The 17,025-nt window shown below is 38.4% G+C and overlaps 1 protein-coding gene across 1 annotated transcript; it reads right to left on the reverse strand.

Moving 5' to 3' along the window:
• Nucleotides 1-1,985: 1,985 nt before the first annotated feature.
• LOC146785374 (C-C motif chemokine 8-like) lies at nucleotides 1,986-12,102 on the reverse strand. Its single transcript, XM_085634369.1, has 4 exons — nucleotides 11,952-12,102; nucleotides 6,405-6,519; nucleotides 6,003-6,080; nucleotides 1,986-4,238 (listed from the first exon to the last, which is right to left on the reverse strand). The coding sequence occupies exons 1-4, from the start codon at nucleotides 12,025-12,027 to the stop codon at nucleotides 4,199-4,201; spliced, it is 309 nt and encodes a 102-aa protein (XP_085490495.1). The 5' UTR covers nucleotides 12,028-12,102; the 3' UTR covers nucleotides 1,986-4,198.
• Nucleotides 12,103-17,025: the final 4,923 nt, after the last annotated feature.

Here is a 17,025-nt window from a genome sequence, read left to right on the forward strand (position 1 = left end):
CTTTGACAAAAATCTGATGGATGTCACTGCCTATACAGTTCAGTAACCCTGGCATTAACTAACAACTCACTCTCAACTAATCTTTGTTTAGTTGTGCATCCATATTATTGATCTTGGGGCCTCATGTACTAATAATATTGACCCAAAAAGCAGTTCCAATTTGAGTAACGACTTTTCAAAACCACTACATTATTTTGTAAACTTACCTATATACAAATAGGTCAGTTTAGAAAATAAGGAATTAGAGCAGGTCGTAAACCGACCTACCTCTTTAATATTAATGAGGTAAGTCTCAAATTGGGACTCACTTTAAATGGAGGGTCTCACAAGGATGGTGGCCTGCTGGGTCGGCAGACTACCATGTTTGTGATTACTTTTAAATAAAGCAAAAATGTTTAAATGTAACCCATTTTCCTTAAAGAAATAAGTGCTGCAATTAATAAAGAATTTATTCCTATTTGAGAGTTGACAGTAGTCCCATGAAGCACTGCCTACTTCCATCAAAGTTTTTTATCATTCACAAAAGGGAAGCATTCTCTTTTTTGTGAATAGATTACTACTGGATGTTGGTCGCAAAACACTGATAAATTGCATACTGATTCCATTTTTACAAGAGACGCCTACAATACTACCCATCCAAATATGGAATCATTATCCATTTCTCAACTAAGGTAGTGATATAGAAAAAAAGAATTGCATAGCTAAATGTGTTTTGTAAATAGAAAAAGCCCTCTAATTTACTGATTCAAAGAGTTTGCAAAGGCTAAAACCCTTCATATGTGAGACCCTTGCACTATTTTCACCATCGCCTCCCTGTTTTCAAAAGAAACTGGAAAAAAAACTGAATTTATTATCTCCTGCTCCCTAAGATCTACTCTTCTCCTGTGTGTCAATTTGATTTCTTCTTTGTAGACTCTAATGACAATATATTTTCCTGATACTAGTTTATATATCAGCTCCCTTAACCTTACCCTTTTGTAATATCCCAGCAAACTGATTCCCCTTTACCTGCTAGATAGTTCCATGTGTATATATATTTTGCATACAACTTTATTTGATTCTATATATGCAATACACTACTGTATATTGTATCACTTTTATGATTTATTGTTTGATTTCAATTATTATTGTATCATTCTAATTGGTCCAAGTTGTTGATTACTCCTGTTCCTTGTTTCATTAACCTTCATGGTCAATTCTTCTATACAAAGTGCTCTGTTCCTCTTCTGACTTTTTGCCTGCTACACTAAACCATAAAATATATTTTTAAAATGTTTTCCTTACGTACCATCATTTCGACCCATTTTAATGGCTTTCATCTACTCTGCTCATTCCACATTTCCTCTTTGTTAACATCACGTTTCAAGATTGAAAGGTGCCCTCTACATCACTTCCAAGGGAAGTGGCTCTTTTGCAGGAGAGATTCAACAAGGAGGCTGTTTTGGATGTCAAGACCCCAAGATCCTATCTGCCAAGTAATTAATTTTACACATAGATGTCCTGCACTTTCCAGTAGCCAATCAGGATTCACAGTCTCTTTAGAAGGGAATTTGCTACTCAGTACCGCTCAACATTGATTGTATGGTGGTGATGTTGTGGCATGTGAGCGGGAAGGAAGATGCCCTGCACACTGTTATGTTCGGTTTGGCGTTCATTTTTATGAGTGTGTAAGAGACCCTTTTGGATAATATTGCATCCAAGAGAAAGTTTAAAACTCAGCCCATATTAATAATATAGTGTATTAAATTTGTGTACTTTTTTAACAATGCAGACACTCAAAGACACTCTACTACTACATGTTGACCAAGTTTTATTCTTTTCATAATTGGGTGTTTATCGAGTTCCTCAGGGCCCAGTTTCCCTGCCTAAGATGTTTGAAAAGGATCAGCATCAATAATATAATGAAACAGTTTGCAGTTGTTAAATAAAATACACATTTTTGTGGTTACCCGCATTTCTTTGCAAAACATACAGCTGACAACATATTTGCATAAACCTTTATTTTAAATAATAAATTAGATATTATATAAAAATACAAATATCAATAATTAACATTTCTGGTATGTAAATAACATTAGGCAAGTGGATTACAATGTAACATGTCGGAGAAATAAATATATATATGTCACACTTGGCGGGATAAATAGCGCAATATGACTTCACTTCAGAGGATCTCTGAGAATAGCCAGATCAGAGCGGGCCTCATTTATCAGATGTGTGAGTAGTTTTTCAATGAGAACATGTCCTGCTCCCTTTAGGCAGATGACGGCACAATGTAGGATTTAAAGACATGACGTTTTGCGGTCTAAAAGTTGTCACTACCATTGGAGGGCATGCCATTCTGTTCCCTAAGAACACTGCCCCCTGTAGTACCATCTTTAATTATTTGCTTGAGGCAGCTAGCTACAGAAGTCAATGTATTAAGGGGATCTTGAGATAGATATTTTGAATACCTCAACTTTTTTAAAAACACCCTGTCGATAATAAAAATGCAGATTTTTCATAAAATGCTGTTAAAGCCCTATCACAAAAGTACTTTTGGTTGAAATTTTACCTTGTTAACAGATGCCTGTAATTTCTAAAGAGATTCCTTGTTACCTAGGCCAAATTACGTATGCACAGATCTCTACCAGGAGTGCAGAGTTCTCCAAATCCGAAACACAAGTCAAGGGCGTGGGAAAATGAGTGTTCTAGGGCCTTGTTAGCCTTGCAAGTTTGGGCGCACCCACAAACATGTACAGTTGTGGGCAGTCACATGCTCCTCTCCTTCCCATTTCTAAAGTAGAAATGTTAGATGTTTACTCCAGGATCTGGCTTAAATTCCTTGCCATGCTGGGGAGGGAAATGTATCACCCCCAGGATTTCTGAGATGGCTGTGGAGGATGGGTTTCCAAAGGATAAAGATATATTCCCTACAGAGAAATAAAAGAGTGCTTGCAGTGGGGATCCTATTTTCCCTGTGCAGAGTTCTGCGCTATGGAGAACTACAAACAGCGGAAATAGGATCAGATGGAAAGGTTACATGACCTCCCCAGGAAATTGCATCAAAACCTGTTCCTAATGCAACTTTCAATGCAGATCCCTGTAAATATTTGTGAATCTCATAAAGTAGTCAATCTACACTTGCACGCAAGGATGAACCTTTATTGGCAATCACTACCTTAGTGGTGTACTACACCTGTTATGTGTGTGTATTTGAAATATTATATAAATTGTGTCCCTCGACCCTGATAGTAAGAAATATGGATATGGTAATGATGCGTATATGTCACCTAATTGAGAACCTTTTATACGGCAGATATAGGGATTTCAAATGCTACAATCAGTAATTCTTATGATAAAGGCGTGTACCCAATAATTTTGTGCTTTGATACACTAAACACAGAGTTGTACAGCAACAGCTTGAATTTGGTCCACCACAGTGATGCATTACTATTATGTGTATTATGAGTCGATACACTAAGAAAGTTTGTTACTCAGGGTTTCACAATGCACACTAGACCGTCCCATGAAGTTCTTATATGATAATGCTGTGTGTCTGCTTATTAAGTGCTGTTTTTCCAATGGCCATCCTCTATATTTGGTGCATCATAGTACTGTTCTGTTTCTTTTAGATATTGGTGTCCAGCATTCTCAGGGAATGCTGGTTACTAAACGTGGTAATGAGGTTTGTGCCAATGGTGATGCTGTGGCTCTGGCATTGTGTTTTCCAAAGTTCCTTTGTTAATGGTGTGTGTTTGACACACTGCAAAACATAATACCAATGTTAATGCTATTGATGTTTCATTGAATTGAATGATGTGTCAATGCAATTGCCAAAGAATTATGGTGGATCTATACATTGTGCATATAATAATATGTGATGGTATACAATACTTTTCATTTGATTGGCTTTAGAATATACCTCCTTAGAGTTTCACATTCATTTAACACAGTTATTGATTTCTTCACATTGAATGCAGGAGTTTCAAAGTGAAAAGTGTTGCTTTGATGACCCTGAAATTAATGAAGCCTTATAATTGGGAATACAGCCTTAGTGACTCTTGGCTGGTGACTGCAATGGACTCCCAGGGAAATTGTTATTCAGTTCATTGAAGCTTAGTAGAAGGATGGCACCCAGTGGCATAAAGTCCCATTGCGACACAACTTTAAAATCAAGGGATGTGTCCTCCATCTGGAGACTTCTTTGAAACAGTTCTCAACGGCGATTCGGAGTGGTTGTGCTGCTCTTTTTCCTGCTGTAAAATCAGGTGAAAGAAGAAAATAGTCACTTGTTTTTCCTACACAACAATGACATGCATTTATTCAACTGAAGGGATGTCCTCATTGCAGCAGCCAAGCTCTGATCAAAAAGAGCATGTGCAATATTGTTATGGGGCACGTGCGCTGGGAAGCAAAACATAATCAAGACCTCTTATGGTGCTAAAATCAGAAGATAGTCACAGGAGACTAAACCACATTTAGTCACATCATTCCTTTAAGATATTATTCCATAATCCTAATAAAAAGCCATACATCAATATTGAACTACCCATTATCACGAAGCTATAATATATCCTACTACTATAATGTATCCTCCTACTCAATCGCGGCCAATGCTCACTGTTGACACTTCTTGATCAAAACAATGAACTCCTGCTGTTTACTTTATTTTAGGGGTATGTTCATGTTGTGGTTACACTTTCTTTGCCAAATGAAAGGTCTGCTAAGCTGGCTCTTTTGCACTTAGATAATGCCAGTCCACTTCAACGCTGAAGCATCACGTTGAGCATTAACTTCAGTCTTACTGGTCGCAACCCCTCTAGAAGTAGATTGAACGCTTAACAAACTTTCACAATTCAAATTCACATTAATTGCAAGGTCATATTCCTAAACACCCACATATATGTTTTTTAACAATACCCCTTAACCTGGGCCTGTCCATGTCAGGTGGCCTGCCAATTCCTTAGTCACTTTTTTCTATTTGAGAAACACTGCTTTGGACATGCAAATTCCTGGTCTAAACCCTCTACATTTCTGACATACTAAGAATAATCCCCATCTCAACATGGATAATTTCACACAATAAGAAAACCTACTTTCCCAGGTGAAAACTCCAACTTCAATAATACTAGCTAATGGCCATGCCTCTTTGTATAACACCTTACCGTCTTTTGCAATGTTTCTTACGTAATTCACACTTTGCTTTAGGTAACAAGATCATCATGGATCATGTTAACATAATAAATAATGTCATCTCCTTCACACAGTTCCTTTCATAGACACAATGTCATCATGTGCCAATACTCCATAACAATAGCTTCCTCCATCCTTAAGAATACCCTTTCCTACTTCAAATATCCCACCTCCATTCTGCCAAACTAATGTATCTTGTATCATCATGGGCCATGCCCCTGCCTAGGACAGACAGCCTCATCTACTTCTGTCCCAAAGTGGACATCCCAATATTATAATGTGATGTCCCATCACTGGGATGTATGTCGAAATATTGAAGTAAAAAATATTGGTCTCCAATATATTGTTACAGTAAGCATTTGCCGGTTAGCTATACTTTCCTACTATATTGTACTTCTAATCTTAACTTCCAAATCAATCCACCTTTGGAGAGCTATATGTAGATTGTGAAGGTGCATAGATGTAGATTTAAGGCTAGTAAATCTGAACTTATTTATGTATATTCTGAAGTTGATATTTTTGTAGGTCGATGTGAAAAAATACAATATTTTGGTTCTACACTAATTGTTTGCTATTTTTCTCTCCTTGACCAGGGGTTCGTATCATATATTTCGATAATTTACTAACTCACTCACTCATGCCCAGAGCTCATCCTTGTCCTGTTTTAAGCATGATTTTGTATCTCTGTAAATGTGACTTCAACTCATGTATATTAACCTTCCACAAGAGGCCACTAGAGGTATGATGCATCTGAGAAACTTTCATGATACACTGCTAGATCCTTAATACATATTTTAGCAAATGAATCTCTTTGCTATACTACTCACTCAAGTTCCTTCATCTTGAGAGTCACCCATCTAGCTGTGGGATCCAAGCACCTAGATGTTCCATCTTGCAAGGTAAATCTGAAACAAAACAATGACATGTTAAACAAATTCAACAAAGAACATATGTTTTGAGAAAACGATGTCAAGGGCTAGGTGTATCTGTGCATGATATTATTGAATGCAGACATCCAAGATTGTCTAAGCATATTTGCTGATATCAGTGAAAGCAGGGACTCAGCTTTGTTAAACCTTATCGGACAAAACCAATGAAGCTGGAGGTCAATGTCTGACAAAATGAGTCTGCGAGCACCAGGTTAACGCATCATTCACAGTGAAAGTGCAAGCTTTCATGTTAAAGGTAAGTCGTGTGGGGGCTGCTTTGATTGAAAAAAAAACACTTACATGATGGCATTGACACACGGAGAGGCTTCTTTTTGTATTTCGTATTTCACAATCATGTTTGAATTCTGCTTCGATTTGTTGACTTGTGTACAGCAGGTGGTTACCTTGCCAATATCTGTGAAAAAGGAAAAAGATCATAGTTCAAAAGAAAGTTCCCACACTTTGGTGACAAATTCTGCCAGTGCTGCACAAGTCTATGTTCCATACAAGATGATGGAATGCACGTGGACTAGATCTCGTGGGCAATAGGACCATGTGACACTCAGACAGAGCTTTCATTTCAACATTTAAATCATAAATATCCTCTTTCAATGGAAGGATTGCACATTGTCTCAAAACCTAATGGTCTCCATGGACAGAAAGTCATCGAAGCCTAATTTCTATGGCTATTTTATACTCACTGCTGTAAAGCAGGGACCATCATCTGAAGAATGGCTTTGTAAATGAGGCGATGCAGATACACCACGCACATATTCTCAGGCAATATTACATTATAGTCGATACATTACCTCACTTTTCTGTGGAAACAGAGGCACCAAATAAACCACTGGGATCAACAGAGAAGTTTTAATCAACACATTGCATAATTAAAACGATTCATGAAAGGAAATGGATGTTGATCATAATAACTTAGCCAACTTCATGAACTTGTCTTGGTTCACGAAATTAAAAAAGTGGTTACAAGACTCTTCTAAAAGTAAGAACATCCTACTTTGAGACAAGGAAAAACTTAGTGGCAGACATCTCCCACAATGTACAGTAGAAAACAAAGGATTGTATTTTTAATGAGTTTTCCATTTCAAAGGCCCCATCTCGTTCTGGCTAAATCATCTCCAGGATTGGGTACTCCTTGCATCAGTCTTTACGACTTGCTATGCAAACACTATTCGTGGGAAGTGTGTATTTTAACAACAGGAACCCTGCACGGTTTAAAAACCCCTATTCGAGATTGATAGAAGTACTTTGTAGTCGCATAAATTACTCAGTACTTTTTGCTTCGGCTGGTCTTGACTTTCGACTTCAGTAGCCTTTGCAGCAATACAAGCACATCAAGCATCCTTGCAAGCTTAGTCATCTTTGAGAAATATACTAATAGTGATTGTTTGTAAATGGAGTATGGAAATGCAGCCTGAAAGCAGTGTTTGAATGTGGATACATTTATACAGATCGGATTGTTTTTATGAGTTATTTGAAGATTAGAATGTAAATAAAAATTCAATTCAATTCACTGATTGATGCAGAAACACTTGAATCAGGGTACAACTCCTCAGTTACAGTCCTTTCTCCTTGTTGAGTCAACAAAAAACAATCTGTACATAAGGTATTGATAGTCATCAATCTATGCATTTAAGACAGGAGAGCAGTTTTTGTGGTGCAGAAAAGCCCCATCCTAAAATGGCGCACATAACGTAAGGCACATGAAAAGTATCTGAATGATTACCCCTGAAGCCCATTCCAACTGTCGTGGGAAACGGATTGGAAGACCTTAACATATAAGAGCAGATGCCACTTTTTCCATTATTGTGTGTTACTTTAAAGTAGACTTGGGGGATTTGTTTTAGGATAATGTAATCGTCCATAAATCCCCCCAAATTTTTTTGCCTATTGTATCCAATATGTATTTTTTCCCCAATACTTTTTGCATCCTTTTGGATAAGAGAGACTGATTTCAGTAGAAAATGTCACACAGATGACCGCCCAATGTATTCATCAGCTATCAAGTATGATTTTTGTACCCTAGGGCCCACCTCAGGTACCAGTTTTATGCAGTCAGCTGCCTAAGTTGATTCATGGCTTACTTACTGGCTGACTGATTAATGCATTAGCCCTAATTTACTGCCCAAGTTGATTTAATGTATTAGCGCTAAGTTTTTGAAAAAAATATGATAGAAAAATGTATGCAATTTATCCTAGCCCTACTTTTAAATTAGTAGTTATATTTTTTAGATTATTCACTCCTGCACTTTAACACAGAGTCTCAATGCACTCTCTAAGCCTTATTTTTTAATGTGTCTGACAGTCAGCATATGAACATTTTTCTAATGCTGATCCAGAAGAAGAGGCAAAATGCTTTGTGAGGATCATGGCCAAGCATGTCCCAAAGAAACTAGCACACCAATCAATCCTGATCCCAATGAAGGTCCTAACGATGGTTGATGATCTGCGGTAATAGGTCCAGACTAAAATAATTATCCACTTATCACACCCACCCCTAGGTGAAAAGTAAGAGAAACCAAAACACTTAGCCAAGACATCTGATGCCTGGCTCCAAGACTTTGCAATAACCTGCGTGAAGATCTTAGACTTAATGGCAACCTTCTGTAGTTAACTTGAAGACCAACCTATTTAGATATTATTTGAAAAATTAAAATTGCGCATGACTTTCTTTTAGCACCTGTATCAGCCTCCTGCTGTTACAAATGTATTGTTTCTAACCTCCTATGTACCTTATAACGCTTTTTATAGGCTTTGCTGCCTATGTGTCTGCATATAGGCTGATAAATATGTTTAAAGAATAGATAAATAGATATATGATCTAATGCGCTTTGAAGACATTGGGGTGTCTATTAATTAATGTGATTATTGTATTTGTATCACACTAATATTTTCCCAGAGTATGTCTTGCTATTATTAATGCATGAACCAGAACAAGTGGAGCTTACTTCATTGCATGAGTGTTCTTGAAAAAATAAGATTTTCTGGATGTTGCACCATGAAGAGTTCTGATCTGACTTGGTGCAGCTCATCCATATTGTAATAATGTTTGAATAACTGTGCAGTTGACCACACAGACTAAACTGCTTCCAGGGACTATTAAACAGCTGTCTTACTCATCCTATCTGCATTAAAATGATGGAAAGCACAATCAACCCTCAGGGATAAGGACCTGTCAACTTCAGGACACAGACAGATATGTGAGATAAAGTACCCAGTGTGGTACATTGCAAGTCACTGAGAAGTTTTGTCACGGCATAGAGCATTGAGGCTGAAACTGAGTTCCTGTATAAGACCATGTAACTCCAAGATGACTTGCAGTATCTTTAAAATGTATGCAGCAAGATATTTTATTTCTTATAATTCATGGGCACTACATGACCTTTTCCTCTAGCCACTTAAGTCCTCGGTGTGTTGCTCTTTCAGATAAAAGAGATCGCATGTTTGCAAACATGAAGATTAAAAGTTGAATCTCTAGTGAGCAATTAAATACACTAAAAAGTTAGATATTTGTTGCAAAAAGATATTAGAATCAGTTTAATAAAAGGCATATTTAAACAAATACTTTGTAGCCTGGAATGCGTAAAAACATGCAAAGAGATTGTATCTTTCCTATAATTACATGTTGAAATAAATATCTCTATTTCACTGTTCACCTAGAAATGCCTTTCCCCTCGGCTGCCGGCTCTAACAGCACATGTTGGGGCATCAGAATTCAGTGGTAAATGATTATTACATTTGAGTGGCTACTTAATTTCTTTACTACAGGCGACTTGGTGAGTGACAAATCGCCTGTGATAAGGACATTAGAGACATGTTTTTATACAGGGATTGCAGGACCCCATGTATTATACCTTTCGTAACTGCTTTCACCCTATAAGTTCTATTGCCAGTATTTTACAAAGGGTACTTAAATCCCACAACGTTATCATTTTCTATATGAAAACACAACTGAATGAGCCTCATCTTGATAGTCACGCTTGCTAATCAACTATTTCACATTCCCCAGTGTCACATTTCGCGTATGTGCACACAGTATTGCACCAATTACCAAATGAGACCAAATAATGCATTGAAGGGAAATATATTAATGTCACCAGCGTGCACATTTTGAAGTAGGATAAACAATCCCTTTTTCTGTAGCAGCATAATATTGGGCACTCATTTTAGTGTGCTGGCTCTTGAGGCTTTACTTGAGGTACACTATCCAGAATCCCCCACACCAAGATGGAAGTTTGGCGCGTGCATACTATGACTTGCATATATTCAGTAGGTCTTATCTTCAAATATATATGCGTATTAAATCTTATATGTTAAGTATGCTGCAAATATATTTACTCCAAATAACTCACTTATTCACTATTTCCAGCTCTGCCCCTTTCCCCCACTGCTTGTCACCCATGCTGGCTCTTTGCTACTTTCTGTCACTGTGTCTCTGTCTGACCCTCTACTTCTCTTCATTACTCATCACTTACAGTCACACTCTTTCAGTTGTCTCCCCATTGGTTACATGCCCTATCTTGTCTCCCCTGCCCTTCTTTGGAGTTACTTCTGACATCTTCCCTAGCCACTATATTGACCAGTCTCCTGCTGTCTCAACCCATTTGGAAAACAGTAATTGAACATTAATATCCTTGACCTGCTGGAATTTATCTGGGGGAAATTGTGGGAGTGCAGTAATGGCTGCCATACTCGAAATTCCAATAGGGCACACATATTAGAATTGAACAATCCGCTGTTTACTTGCTTTAGTAATATCGGAGATGTGATAGTAAGCCGTAGAAAATATCAAATCAAATAAAATACATTAACTGTTTTATTTTTTCAACAAAAGTTGGCATATATGGACACTTAGGTATGTAAAAAATAGAGGAGTGGATTGCTACAGAACCTCAATCCAACCTCCACCCATCTCCAAATAAAAAATACAAGGAAAGGTTTAGATAGGAAAGCGGAAGGTCCTTAAATCAATAAGGGATTACATTAAACAAACCGTACTGTGTCCCCCAAAATTATGCAATTCTAAAAGTAGATGTAAATAGAATATATGAAATAAAATGAATAGGAACATCGAATGGAATTATTATAGTTGTTTAATTCTATTGTTTTGTTTAAATAGCACTGAAAAACCATACTGAAAAAATCCTTTTCATGGCTATGCCACAAAGGTCGTATTGGTGCAGGTACACAGGTAGAGAAGATGCCCCTTCAGGGAACATAATTTACTGTGCTTAACTCCTGTCGAGAATATTTGTGGCTACTTACCTTATCCTGTCTCCCTCAATTTTTTAAGAAGTTATTTTGATATGTACCTATTTTGGCACTGCCATTTTTCCAAAACGAGTAACTTATTGTTAACCCAGAAATTCTACTCTCCGAGTACACCTCCGATCAGGCTACATACTTTCTCATATCTCTCTTTCTCAGCCACATTATTTACCCACTTGATCATACACCATCCGTTTAGAAGACATTTTGAAAACCCAGGTAACACACCTTGTCCATAAACTCAAATGGAATATGTGGAACTCCTTCGTTTATTCCCATAAAAATGGTTAAAATGAAAACTGTCACACGTAGCAAGCCAATGAAATAATCAGTTACTGTTGATTCAGAATCCCACATAGGGTCCAAAGAACACTCACCAACCCACACAACTTGCCCTACAGTATTATTTCCATTTGGATTCGTGTCCTATAATCTTAATGAAGGGGACCATTGACCAGTGGGGAATATTTACGATTAGACATGAATTCTGCAATTCATTTGCATTTTGCATGCCCCCCCCACACACACATCCCCAGTGCCTGCCAGAAAGTGCTCAGTACTCACCACTTGATACCAGAACCACAGCACAGACGGCAAGGAGCAATGCAATGCGCAGCACAGTGCTGGTTCCAGACATCATTCAAGAAGGATTTCTGCCCCTGTCTGCTTCTTGGTCAGAGAACCGTTCCTGCAGGGTTGCGTCTGACTGTGCAGAGGGCAGCGTGGCTTCTCCCAGGAACCACAATGCTCTCTTTTTAAGCAATCAAAGAAAGAGGAAGTGGGGAAATGAGCAATCTCTTACAACAAAACCAACGCCTTGCCCATAACGAAGTGGAAAAAAGTGATACATGTACCCATCAGCATATTTTTCACTTCCCAGAAGGAAATCTACTTATGGAGGCACTCCAATTAAGGTATGTTTCATATTTTTCTGCAGTTGCTTTCTTGGCTTCTCCGTAGCACTTTTTTTATCATGCATATGGCTTCTCAATTCACAACATGATATTTGAGGTCCAATTGCCAGGAAATTAGGCAAAGGCTGGGTGCAAAGGAGTCTCAGGCCCATATGATGAACCATGGGGTTGCGAGGGTGAAGTGAGAATTGCCTACCTCAAAAAAGTCGTAAGCCCATTTTGTTTGGAAAGGGCTAAGACCCAGCCAGGTTAAAACAGTTATGTTTTTTCAGCAGGCAACCTCTCATAATTGCTTTATACTTATCCTTAGTCAAACAAAAAACCTTTGGGTCAAAAAATATATATTTTATCTAGCCCAACAGCGCCTCGGGCCTACACACATTTAAAAATTACATATGGGCCGCATTCCTGTGTCAGAGTTTCAGATAGCATCGATTCCACTGACCCAGGTTTGCTTTTGCAAATCTTAGAAGGGCCACCTGTGGTGGTTTGCCACCTCACAAAACAGTTTGCTTTCATTGCTGAAAATAATTGTGGGCTACGAAAGGACGAGCAATTGACACATTATTCTCAGAGACACCCATGCCCAGCTTTGTTGACTTTAAGCCTAATTTCCATGGAGCCAGATACTATATATGAACCAAATACTGAAATTGCCCTAGCTAAAAACAATGAGAAAAATAACGTCAGATTTGTTGCCACTGTGCTTCAACACTTTCATTTAATAACTGCCATACAATAATAATGCAGGTCAAATAAAAAATAAACGTAAGAAAATCAATCTTATCTTCAATATGTGAAGTCATTAGTAGTCACATTCTGTGGCAGTGAGACCGCTGCAAAGCTTTGCTGAATCATTGATATGTGGATTCAAATGGGTGTTCCTCTTCTATTGAAGCTCTGACGAAATCACTGTTTGTCACAGTCCAGATGAGCTTAACTTCAGATAAGTTTTATGCAGCTTTTTGTGCTAGAAGGGAAGTGTTATGTCTGTCCTCTACTCTTCATTCTTTGAAAAGGTTAGATTTTGACTAACGTTTTTATGGCACCAGTCATGTTGGCACTTATATTCTTATCACTTCCATCACTTTTGCCTTAGTGTCAGTAAGCATTGCTTTGTTCTTGTGCAACTAATACAAAAACTTTGACAGATGTTGAAGATTCTCTCTTCCGATACATTTCTCTTGGTGGCAGTAAGCATTGCTTTGTTCTTGTTCAACTGAAAAAGGCTGAATGTTCTTCTCTCCAGAAATACCAAGAACCTAGCCAGAAAAAGCATAAGCCAATGTGCAAGGCATCTTTCAAGACAAATTTAAATTTTTAATTTAAGGAGGAAAACTTGATAAGTCATTATGCTGGTATAGTTGTTCAAAACTAGCAAGGTTTATCGGCATGGTTTTAAGACATAAGCATTATGAAGGAACAAGTTTTATGCATGTACTTGACAAATGTTTTATTGAATATATATATATTTTTTATAAATTGTAATGGTTTTAATTAACTATGCAAATAAAAATTTACTTACTTACTTACTCTTCTCTCCAGCTACTTTTTATCTTGGTGTCAGTAAACACTGCTTTGTTCTTGTCAGTGCAACCAATAAAAAAAACTTCGAAAGATGCTTAAATCAAACATCTCTACCATATTAGTGAGAAACTTGACTCTACCTGGCATCTACCAATCGTATGTAATTTGGGGTATAGCCTGAAAGGGCAACTCAGATGCAGTCATTCACATGTTCATCAGTCAGACATGTTCAAAACTTTGATTTTACAAAGTTCATATCAAATATGGCTAATTCATAAAGATAAGTGGAGCCAAACAGGGAAACAAGTTTCATCACAGCTATGTGGATGTTCTTGTACTTGTCAGCATCAACAAGACTCCAAAAATGAATGTCAGGTTGCCTTGCTTTCAATGGAATATCATATCGAAGAGTGACATTCTTCATATCCACAGTGGCAAAGTCAAGGTTAAGCACCACACTAATTGTTTCAGAAATGTCACTAACATTCACTTCTATAAAGGGGTTTGAAGTAAACATCACACAGGGCTTCAGTTGCTCAAAATCACTAAATCCATCATTAAACCCTAGCCTAAGCCTCATCAGAAGGCTACTATATTTCTCAATGTCCAGGATATCAGGTTCAGCTTTGTTTTCTGAAAGGATTTGGAGCACAGAAGGAAGGTGCTGCATCTTCCTTTTCTGCACATGCTGTATGAAAAGGTTATGTTTAGATCTAAATGTATTTACATAAATAATCATGTTGGTGATTTTCTTGTTTTTACCTTGTTATTCATAGTATAAGACATTTAGAGCCTCATTACGATGGAGCATCCACCGCCATTGTATCAGGCAGGTGTCCGACCGACTACATGTCGGTGGTTACACCTGCCTAATTACATTGGACGGCCATGCAGATGGTCGGAAAACTACTCTTTTGCATTACGGCTTGTGCTGAGGTCCTAGAAAAGGGCTGTAGTACAAGCCACAATGCAAAAGAGCAATTTACAACCATCCATGCATCCCTCCACAAATTACGTGATTCGTACCGCCTCTTTCTACAATATGTTTCTTCTTTTATGCCCCATGACAATCATCCAATACGAACTGACCAATGGACTGAGTTGTCTGACAAAATGAAGCGACCAAGGAGATGTCACCCCGGAACTAGAGAACTATATTGTACCTTGATTTGATGAATGGAGGGGGAGACTGCTTTTGATTTTCTTGCTTATTTCCTTTGGGAACTCTTTTGCTGACTTCATTCATGCTCATTCCTTTTTCAGACTCTGCTTGCTCCTTCCCTTGGACTGACGCATACGCTGTGTGCCCCATACTTGGAGTATTCCGAGATGGGACACTGCCTATAGGCTATCGTGGCTCATGTCCTGGCTGAACTTTCCTGAGCCCTTTGTCACTATATGGCAAGCTCAAACTAATTAGAGACTATCCTGTTCTCTTTAGGCGAGAAATGTTTACTAATAATGTGATGACATTTATTTGAAAGTTTTGTTAAACTAAACTTTAACTAGAAACCTGAGTCTATGGTTTACCATGACTAGTCTCTTTGAGTTGATCGACCCCCCTTCCCAAGATTATATATTTTATAAGGGAGGCAGTGGTCCCCCGGGCTCAGACAGTCCGCATGACACCTGCAATCTTTTTCTTTTTTTGCCCCAGGGAGGTGGTGGTCGCTGTGGCTTCCAGGAAGCCCAGGAGTTGGATCCACGAAGACCTCTCCATTATTAAGCATAAAGATCCAGTGTATGGTGGTCCCTGGAACTTCTCTGAAGCAGAGGAGGGGGTCTGAGCACATCCCCCTCCATTTTTAGAAGAAAAGCCCCAGGGAGGTGTTGGTCACCAGGGCACAAGCAGCCTTAGGAGGGGGCCATGAGCACCCCAGGACCTGGTCCAGCCGGGGGCTCTTTTCAAAACAAGTGTGGGAGCCCGCACTTATTTTATATTAATTTTTCCGCAGGAGTTGCGGTTTTGGCCGCGATTCCTTTGAAAAATAAAAAAAAACACTGCTTTTCCCTGCTGGGGTCTCAGAGGGACCACAGGACCAGGGCTTTGGTTTCACGGGATTCCTACCTTTCCCCTTTTCTTTAATTTCCTGAAGCCGAGTCATATAATGGCTGCCAACACCTCTTGTTTGAAGTGTTGGCAGCCTATCAGATCTCAGCACGAGATCAGGAGGGTTCGCGGAGCCTTCAGGTCTCTAGATATACAAATCAGTTTTTTCTTTAATATTTTGAGAGGGGTAGCAATCCTGAATGACAACATCAACAATATTGAGTTCAATAATATCGAGGTGAGAGTATCGACAGACTAAATATCATAAGTGCATATTGGGAAGTATAGATTTACTATTCCTTTACTATGCCTTCAAGATGCTAATATATGTGGAGTTGGATATTAAAAATCTAGACTTACCTGTCAAGATTTTTGTGTGATGTTTTGCCCTCGATATTGTGTCCCACTGATACTGTGGGTTCGATATTCAGGGTGCAAAGTTTTTGGAAGCACTTGTGCTGAGCAATGAAAAGCCATTCTTCCAGGTTCAGGAGCATTTCCAGCATGTGAACACATAAAGTGAGCACTGGGCGCTAGGCTAAAATACAGTCACGGCCACAAGTTTAGGCAGAGCTATCTTAAGCAGTTGAAGAGCTGGAGCAGTGCTATTTTACCACCTTAAACAGTACTAAGTGGTTGCTAGTCACAGGAACTTTCAAGTGTGTAATGGTTTTGTCTGGAAAACTAGAAGTATTTGTTGACATGTCTAAAGTAAATTATGAAAAGTAACATAATAACACAATTTAAATAAAAAAGAATGCAACACAACAACTGCAGCACAACACAACAAAATTGCATCACAATTCATACTGTACAAAAACACAATAGCACAATGAGCAGTGCAGCACATCACCACCACAGCAAATGTCACACAACAAATGTACACCAGTGTTCTTGTCACACATTACCACCTACAGAATCCTATTTTCATACTTTGGTGGTAAAAGTTGTATGTAGCAAGCATCACCTTGCCTTACCACCAGGTATGAAATACGGCCACCCAAAAATATTTTGTGATCTGGTCCTTGATGTCCAGGCACATTGATTTCTAGTGTGAATCTGTCTCCATGTTTCAAATAGACCATATGGCACATTGATTTCTAGTGTGAATCTGTCTCCATGTTTCAAATAGACCATATTTGTATAA

The sequence above is a fragment of the Triturus cristatus genome, chromosome 11 (assembly GCF_964204655.1).
Source record: "Triturus cristatus chromosome 11, aTriCri1.1, whole genome shotgun sequence".
NCBI classification, from domain to species: Eukaryota; Metazoa; Chordata; class Amphibia; order Caudata; family Salamandridae; genus Triturus; species Triturus cristatus.